The sequence below is a fragment of the Sprattus sprattus genome, assembly GCF_963457725.1.
Source record: "Sprattus sprattus genome assembly, chromosome: 19".
Classification (NCBI taxonomy): Eukaryota; Metazoa; Chordata; class Actinopteri; order Clupeiformes; family Clupeidae; genus Sprattus; species Sprattus sprattus.
Genome location: NC_137917.1, coordinates 6,617,715 through 6,627,371, shown reverse-complemented (window position 1 = coordinate 6,627,371; position 9,657 = coordinate 6,617,715). Strand labels below are relative to the sequence as shown.

Genomic DNA, 9,657 nt, shown 5'->3' with positions numbered 1-9,657 from the left:
GAATTGGGACACAGTCACAACTTCATGAAACACACTTACTTTTATCAGGTACGCACACAATGCCTCACATACGTATTGAAACAATGATGATTGGAAAACTAGGCACTTAGTAACAACTTAACTATTACTGCCACTGAATTGGCTACGAATGAAATGTATCGAAATATAACTGTTAATCTTAACTGAGGGAGCTACACACGTTACGCCATTACTAACGGAGTCTTTCGTACAATATTCAAAACAACGAAGCTTTATTTCAATAACACACAGTGCTCAACACTATCCATTAACAACTATCAACTGTAACTTGACTGTAACTGTAACTTGAAAACGCATTACTCACAGAACAGCCCGCTAACAGCTCCGGTTAGCATACAGGCTGGAGTTGCGTATTATTCGGATCACAAAATAGTACAATATCCGCGTCATATGACGTCATACAGGAAGTGTAACGTACTTTCAGGCATTTGTAGGGGTACCGAGACCTAGTTCTTAGCCTTATAATCTAACCCTAACCCTAAAAAATCCTAAGAAAAAGTGGATTCTGACATTTAGAAAAAAAAATTGTATCCGATATATCCGCAACCCTGGAGGAGTATCTCTCTGCTGGATGTGATTCTCCCGTAGATATGTGATATTTATATGAGATGGGAGGGAATGACAAAAGGTCTCTGATTCGACCAGTCCCGTTGCGTTTATATAAGAAACCCTGTCATTGGCTTGGGCGCATTGTTATGCTCCCAGCTCTGGATGCGCCCAAAGAACGAACTGTCATCCGCCAATGAGAAGCTGTCCTTGCTCAAAGGTTTCTGCTCTCTTCATTTTTTTTTTGCTCTCATACAGTGCGTGCACATGATGGCAGTACTCCGATTTCGGCCAAGCCCCGATTTCTCTCTCCATGGGGTCTCCATGGGGGGTTAACTGCGTTATCTCACGGCACATGGCAGTGACAAATCCAGATCTTGGCCGCGTCAGTTCAAATGAAATGTGGAATGTTTACAAGCGGGCATCTGCTACCGTTGATTATACAGTAAATAAGTTGTGAAATGAAAAAAAAACACACCACAGTTAAAGTTGTATTAGTATTGATTGATTCACATCGATATGAATGGATTACATGACTTACAAGTGGTGGAAAAGTAATATGAAAATATTTTTTCACTGAATTAGCGCGTTCTGTCCGAAACAGTTGGGTTTCAGTTTCAAAGTTTCAGTTTCGGTTTCAGTATTTCAACGTGAATGAGAGGGAGCACAAGAACTGAGCGTCTAGCAGCGATAATCATATCATAGACATATATGATGCATGTATATGTCTATTGGCAGGATCTCAAGCACGTGCAAAAGTTGTTGTTGTCCAGTTGAAATCTAGATTCGAGAGACACATGCGCACGTAGTCCGATTCTCAGTGTAATCCGATCGTTTATCCAGGGGTCTTCATCGGAGTCCAGTCGGACTCAAGTCGGACACAGGAAATCTAGATTTGGGGAGACACATGAATCGGATCTTCGATTTAAATCGGACTACAATAGGAAATTGGACACATGTCTCCGCACTGACTTCCACTTGGCCGGCACCAGGAGTGGCTTCTCTCAGTGATAACGAATGGCAATATATTATATTTGGCCACATTTAAATGGTTATTGGCTGTCTCCCGCACACATTTAACAGTACATTTCTTATTTTAATTATTTGATTTATAATGTTTTTTGACGTGTCATTTTTTTTTTTTTTTTTTTTCATCTCAAAATTGTAGGAGGGGCGGCGTCCCAGTGCCCTGTATTGACGCACCGCCACTGTGCAGAAGTATATAACGCTCTCCCAACTGAGCTATTTTGGTTACTGAAAACGCTTGTCTAGATCTTCGAGCTTGCAACGGCCAACCCCCTGGCTCTGCGTCAGATATGTAGATGAGCTCTTGGGCGCAGCGGAAGCCTCATGAGCGCAGTAGGTAGCGGTCATGCAGGTGATTTGTGGCACAGTTTTCCTGCTTGTACGATTTTCAAATGTAAAGGCACCAAAACAACAGGTGGCGCTACTGGGGCATCTGCTTTCTATTCAGCTCATGAAATGACTGGTGGGTTGTGTGACTACAGAACACAAAAGTTGATTTGTCTCAGAAAATATTTGGAATCTGTATAGATCTGTATAGTCTACCACATTAGGTCAAGGTATATTGCACACATTTCTAGAATTGACTGTAACTGTAACTTGAAAACGCATTACTCACTGAACAGCCCTGGGCATCGTTTCCCGATAACGATGTATCTTAACGGCCTACGTGGATTTTCGCGACATCGTACACTAAGTAGCACTTTGTATTTACGTGCGTTTCCCAACCATCAACTTAAAGTCAGGTGCACGAGCGCAACGTGCACGAGTTCTTAAGTAGCTCTTAGGAGCTGTTTACGTCAGGTTAACCTGTTTACGTTAATTGCTGTGAAATTAGCTAGCGTAGCTATGCGTGCATCGAACGTGCAATGTGCACTAAATTCGGGGCGGGGATAGTAGCGCCATCTCCAGCAGAGAAGCCTATTTAAACTGTGTTCCCATTGTAAGGACATTTATTACGATCTGTCTGAGAGTGGGCTGTCAAAGCTAGCATCATCAAAGTCATACAGTACAGTAGGCTACATACATTCAATAAAATTAACCTACATTTGAGTCCAACTGCATGACCATTCTTGCCCTACACTTACCCTTACAATAAAGAAGTGATCCTATTTCAACCATAACTTCATTTTAAATAATGTCTTTCTTTATGACATTTAGTTTATAGTTTAGACAGCAACGTTGACATCTACTGTATATTCAACTGCATCCACTACATAATCTCAAACTTTATTTGTTGGTAACTCTCCAAAAAGGCTACCATTAACACATTTCTTAATGAAAAGGAAACATGCATCACAATAATACTTCAGTGTAACCTGTACCTATGTGGAGTGCAAATATGTCTTGCCATTACACTACCCAACAGCCCTACGTCTGCTAACACTACAGAATGCATAATTCCTACGGGCAATGCACTAGTTTTGTATAGCCTAATCTTTATTTTCAAATACTCAATATTCTTTATTTCTATTTTGATGGGAATAGGCAGGTGAAACAATGACATTCTCATGATGTGCTATACACAGAAACATCGTTTGGATTTCTTCTACATAATATACAACCATCTAGCTAGAAGCTACCATATAAGCCAATGGAGTGGTGGCATAAGCGCTAAATGTGCCATCAAACTACTGTTTGAAAGCTTCAGTCAAGACCTAAATACTCTGCATTGGTCGCGTAGCACATTTCCGATCAAACCGAGTCATTATAAACATATAAAAAGTTGTGTAGATAGCTTTATTCATGTAAAATATCCCTCGCTTCAAGTAGCCATGTTTTTTTTTTTTAATTCCCGTTTCTTCCGAACGACGGTCGAACGACGCCCCTGGTGGATTACATCGCTAAGTGTGAAGTTACTACTGGTCCTGACCACACGTAGAATTCCTCTCAATGAAAGATACACTTAAGCTAAGTGTGGCGTTGGGAAACCCGTCTGCAACGTAGGAATCCTCTTACGAGCGATTTCAAGTGCTTTTTAGGCTAAGTGCGCGTTCGGGAAACGAGGCCCTGATTTTTTGCTGATTGTTAAGAAAGGAACATTTAAAGGAACAAGGAACAAAGAATTGTTGGAGCTACCCAGAATACACCATATTACATATTACATTATCTTTTGAGTAACAAAGGTAATGGTCATGGTAATTTGTTTGTAAGAGAGACAAAGACGATTGGTTTCTGCTGTTGGTCAAAAGCGGGAAGTAAATTGTGTTTAAAGAGCTGAGAGGAAGCTTTCTTTGAAACAAGTTACACTTTTAAAGTGATAAATTGGTCAAAGGTTCACCAGTACCAGGGCTCATGTAATTTCTTCTTAATTTTGTGTTAAATAATTGAGTACACACACTCCCTATATTCTGACATATATTGCAGTAGATGAGCCACTAACAGTGAGACAAGAAAAATTGCCAATCCAACACTTTAATTTGTACTGTATATGCCATCATTTTCACTATCATGGCAATGTGCCTCTGGAAACCTAATTCAGTGTGTTCCCCTTGGTTAAGCTTTGGAAGAATGTCCCATGACCTAGTAGAAATAATTAGATGTAGGACTAGTCACAGAAGATCAAGCCATGTCCTTACTGAAATCATATTTATTTTTTCACCAGCACAAGAACAATCAGATACATAAAAAGACAACCAAAGGAATCAAAAACATATTCTATATCTGTGCTATAAAAAAACAATAAAAACCATGATGTAATGTTGTCTGGGCATTAAAGGTAACCCAAAGATTCAGTTGATACAGTTACATACAGTAATGTAGTTGGAAGAAATGAGTTAGTCATTTTTTCTTTTTCAGTTTGTTTATGTACAGGAGGTAAAAAGATGGTAATGTTTTCATTCAGAATACCTTAAAATGCATATAACTAATGGAATATATATATTTTTTCATAAATGTACAAATTTAACATCTGAACAATGTAATCAATGATTGTTTCATTATGTACATATTCTTCAGTTTCTAAAAGACAGTAGTATTCTCACTGCATTTCAAAATGAGGATAAAATAATCATGCAATAATTTGTCAGTTAAAGTTGCTTTGAATAATTAAAACTGGCATGTGGAAAACATTCTTTCCTAGACCAGTTTACAAAATGTATTAAATATCGATTAATTTGCCATCAACTTTACCTATACATTCTTCAAATTTGTCATCCAAAAATGTATGCAAATGATTGTACTCCGTATTCAAGTCAGGAGGGTTGTTAATTATTTGCAGCTGGACGGGTTATACATACTCATGACAAGTTTTCATCATCACTTCGCTTTAATTGTGCCTTGGTGACTCTTTTTGGTTAAAACCACAGGATCCACTCTGTCTGTAACCCTCTGGTATCAAAAACCTTCTACGTCAGGACGTATTAGCTTCAATGCAATGGCATTACTCCAGGGACACATTACAGGTGTGAGCTTTTCTCTGGCTGTATGAGTTACCGTTGTTGGAGGCAGTGTGCATCCACATCTTTGCCTGTTGTGACCCCCGCTTGTCAGCAGGGGGAGATGTATCCTTCCGCATCCCTCTTCTCCTGAGTTGTGGGCTTTTGTAACACCTGGTGAGAATGTTATGAAAGCAGTGGGACTCGTGGGCAGCATGAATGGCACATGCAGCGGTGGTCTGACATGAATGTCAGTTTGAAGCAGTGTTAAGGGGTGCTACACTGTGCCTTGGCACTGCAAATGCAGACTGATTGCAGAGCGCATGGAGGGACATTCATTTCGTGAGCATCACACAGAGTTATATAGCACATGAAAAATGCATGCTAGATGAGTAATTTTATGTGTTCAGATGCTGTTTTCTCTTCGCCTTACGAGCATAGAGGAAGTACATAGTATGTCCTGTGGTGATGAATAAAACAGAGATAATGACAAGGATGCCAAAATGCTGTGGTTGTGGAGCAGAGATGACCATGATGAAGTGAAGCAGATCCATAAGGTAGTTCATGGAGCTCTGGACGCCATTGACCACGCCACGTTCCGACTCACAAATGTTTTCCTGAAGAAGCTGGGTCACTGTTAGGTCAAAGGACCAGAGGCCTGCAGGGGTCATGACAGGAACACAACCAGCCAGATTTATGATTTAAAAAGTGAACACTTTCATTGCATAAAAGTTCTTCATAGGTTCTTAACATGAAACGTTACATTGCATGATCCTTTATGAAACACGCTGAGGAAACCTTAAAGGTTAAAAAGGTTTTTCAATATAAAGTCTCAGAAATGTTCTATAAAAATGGTCTCAGGAGAGAATTCTAGACAAGATCTTCTAGAAAAGCCTGATCAGTTTAAAATGTTACCCTACACATTCCCCACAAACAGCAGGCAAAGTGCCCTGCGAAGACACCCCTGTACCATCTAATACCACGCTCAGTGTAGCAAAGCCTTAGTTTCACTCACCAATTCGTGCTGTGATGACGCCCAGGAACAGCAAGATAATCGAGACATAGCTGTCAGGGGTGTTCCCCGACGGCATGTTTTCAAACAGCACGGTGGTGTTAGTCCAGTGGATGGAGGAGCGGTCGGGCAGCAAAGGCTGGTTGCTGACGCCCTGAAGAGGATAGGTGTGCTTCTGTCGCGGCCTTGCCATGTTCCTGGACTCTGAATCATTGGCCGACTCAGTGAAGGGCATCAGTAAGCTGAGATCCATAGGGCTCCCAGGAGCAAACACAGAGCACACGCAGAGGAGCAAACAGCCCAGGTGCAGGCAGCTGGAGATGACACCGGTGTTGACGAGGCCGTAAACTTTGCGAAGCTTGGTGAACATGACGGTGCCCATCAAACCAGTGATGGCTGACACGCCCATGAGGAGGCTGAGCAGTGAGCCGCTGATGCCCTGAGTGTAGGCGTAGCCTGTTGTGATGCAGTCAAAGCCCAGCACGGTGGTGTAAAGGAAAGCAAGGCCCATGCCGGCGAAAAACACTGGCTGGCGGTAGTAGGCCTTCCAGCCCTCTTTGCAGGTACTTAGGAACCACTGGAACTTACGGAAGCACAGAGGCAGGTTGGTTATCTCCTTCAGGTGGAGGCTGATACTGCAGCGTTCCTCTGTCACGCTCTTCGCCTCCCTCACCGAGCTCTCATCTATGAGACATGAAACACAGTCAGTCACGTCACTGGTACATTTGCAAAATGGCCATTTTCAAATTTCAGATCTGTTTACACAATAAAGGAAGTCACATTGGTGCTGCAGACCTGTGGCGATTGTCCTTTCCGTCCTCCCCTCCAAGCAGTTCTCATCATCCACCTCCAACGCTGGAGGTTTTTCAGAGAGTTCTGGGACGATGCGGTACACCCGTGAGAGGAAGATAAATTCGACTATCAGAGACACAAGGTTCCAGCCCAAGATGAATCCGCAGCCAACTACATTAGATGCCAGGGTCATGACTTGCCCTACAGCAAGTGGGGCCAATATGTTGGTCACTTGGTCTATTCGACGCATGGTGGCATTCATTCCTGTTGCAGAAGGACATTGGTGGGATGATACAAACTAAATAACAATTAAGTTGATTTGAGTGTCTCTAATATCATTCACACAAACACAGAAATGACTTTTCTGATGACATATAAGGGTACTGATACACCTCATATTAAGTTATATTGACAGCATTGACAGAGAGCTTTTGACAGAAATAGGCATCTCACCAGCTAGGTGTCCACGGTTGTATCCAGTGATGACCACAATCCAGTCCCTTTGGATAGCAATGGTCAGGGCTGTGCTTGCTAAATTAGCCACATCTGCCAGGATGATCACCACCGTATAACAAACTACCTTGTGTAAGTTGTGTGATGCAAAATGTTACAACACATGACACAACAGAGCAGCTATGAACAGGAATGATAAACACCCTAGTAAAACACTGATGAAAAGGAGTTATCGTATTATTGTTGTGTGAGAAAAAAAATGATATTATAAGTAAATAATCATACTTACAGTTAGCCAGCCATCCCAAATCTGTTCAATCCACTTTTTGTATGAGAATACAAGCATGAGAACAATGCTGCACACGGTCACTGAAATGTTCTGAATGAAGAGTGATGCATGGGCCACTACAATAGAAGTGAGCAGAAGTGAGCTGAGTGCAAGGTGCCCATCAAAGAACTTGTGATTTACATACATGACTGGTCCTCATGACCGAGTGGAAAACTGAAGAATGAGGGTACCCTTATTCCTTGGATTGCGATCCACCCAATCCCCAATCATGGCGCCAAGAAGCAGCACCGAACCAGCAACTACCAAGCCAAACACGGCAGTCAGTAGTAGGTTTCGTCCGTACAGTTCAATAAGGAAGACAGAGATAGCAAAGTGCCACATACGATCGCCCTATCGGAATGATAAGCACAGCTCAGAATTAGTGATAACATATTGACTTTTTGTACAATCTACACATTGTAAAATGTATGTTAGTCATAAACATCAACACCTCCTCAGACACTTTTTCCATGTGTACCCATCCAGAGGGACTGGGAAGCAGGTATGACTTTCATTGCATGTTCATCAGGCACATCAGGCTGCTTACCCACATGGACAGAGCTCCACTGACATAGATCAGAAATTTGGGGCCCCTGAGGTAGATAAGAGCTGACCCTAAAAACATATGGAATGTCTTATTTGCCTATAGATGCTTACAACCTGGGTTAAGTGTACAGTAATACAGTTTTATATAATCAATATTCACACATGCATTTTTTCTATGATTGTATAGTTGGAGTACTCTGAATTCAGAAATATGAGCTGAAGTCAGTATCAGTCAATATTTGTAACTCTCAGAGTAACAGACTACATCATAACTCAAGGACACACATTGCTGCCTTCAGATAACACTGCACGTATGAGCACTGCGGGATAGGTTGATGATTTTTAAAAGCTTTGATTTAAGCATTACAGCAGACATAACTTGGTTTAAAGGTCTTCTAGTGTTTATAGAGACTTGAGCAGTTCACCTGGTATACTCCTGGCCTTCTTTTTGCGTGCCTCTCGGACGTCATCAGACTCAAAGTCCACCACCACCCCTCCACACGGGGCTGCGTCAGCTCTGAGGGACATCTCTAGGGCACTGGTGGCGGTTTGGCCAGGAACAGGAATACACTCTACACAAATGAAGCAACATTCAGTGCATGCAGGCTGGTCCCTCTGCAATCAACAAAAAGGTAAAAACAAAAACAACTGTATCATGACTAACATTGTGTTTGAGTAAAATAAATGGTGATGTTAGTCAAATGTAATAAAGCAAAAGATTGAGATGGAGCAGTGATGTGAAGTTTGCGGTAGCTCTTTTAAAAGTAAGGACACCCGGACTGACTGTAGACCTTCAATGAACTATGTGCCCCATTTATGAACAGCAAAATTGATTTCTCTTTGAATTTACAAATCACCACTGAACTCCAGGCTACTAATCTATCTTCAGTTCAAAACATATATTGACACATTAAGCAAATACCTTCTTCCCTATGGTGAAATAGAGAAGGCTGAACCTAAATGAAGTAGTTGACAGACGGAAGTGATGTAGGCCAACCACAAACAGTCAAGTCACTAAACAGCAACACAGTATAGTTTTGCCCCGTGGCCACATTACCTGAATGTCACAAAGCAAACTCACATTAAAGGAATTTTCCTGGAATCTTTACTGACTGTCTTAATTCTAACCCTTAGCCGGTATTCCTGGATGTTGTGTCTTTTTCCATGTGTCCAATGTGAAGACGCTCCTCTTTCCTGTGGGCTGGAATTCAAGCTGTAGTAGTCAGAAAGGCTTGATAACATCAGTGTGTAGTGCACCATTGTATGAAAGTGCCAGAAAAGCAGAATGGACAGTGGGTGAAACAAAGGCAGCCAGCATATTCCAGAGCACGTGACAGAGAGTGGACAATATCACTGTAGGCCCACAAATAGGTCCACTCTGTCAGTTGTATGACACCAACACACACACATACACACAGTCAATCACACACAAACAGACATGGTACAACAGTAATACTCGCCAGAGGCCACAGCATGTTCCCCTAAATCCTGCTTTGAAAGATAATGTTTCTAAAACTAACAAGATAGCGATTCAATCACTT

General features: G+C 41.7%; 1 protein-coding gene across 1 annotated transcript; it reads right to left on the bottom strand.

The window, feature by feature from the left end:
- Nucleotides 1–5,383: 5,383 nt before the first annotated feature.
- Nucleotides 5,384–8,644, bottom strand: LOC308380161 (ferroportin; the record flags this gene model as incomplete). Its single annotated transcript, XM_080857431.1, has 8 exons — nt 5,384–5,643; nt 6,001–6,681; nt 6,793–7,053; nt 7,243–7,365; nt 7,528–7,647; nt 7,762–7,921; nt 8,118–8,185; nt 8,542–8,644. The coding sequence occupies 8 exons, from the start codon at nt 8,642–8,644 to the stop codon at nt 5,384–5,386; spliced, it is 1,776 nt and encodes a 591-aa protein (XP_080713557.1).
- Nucleotides 8,645–9,657: the final 1,013 nt, after the last annotated feature.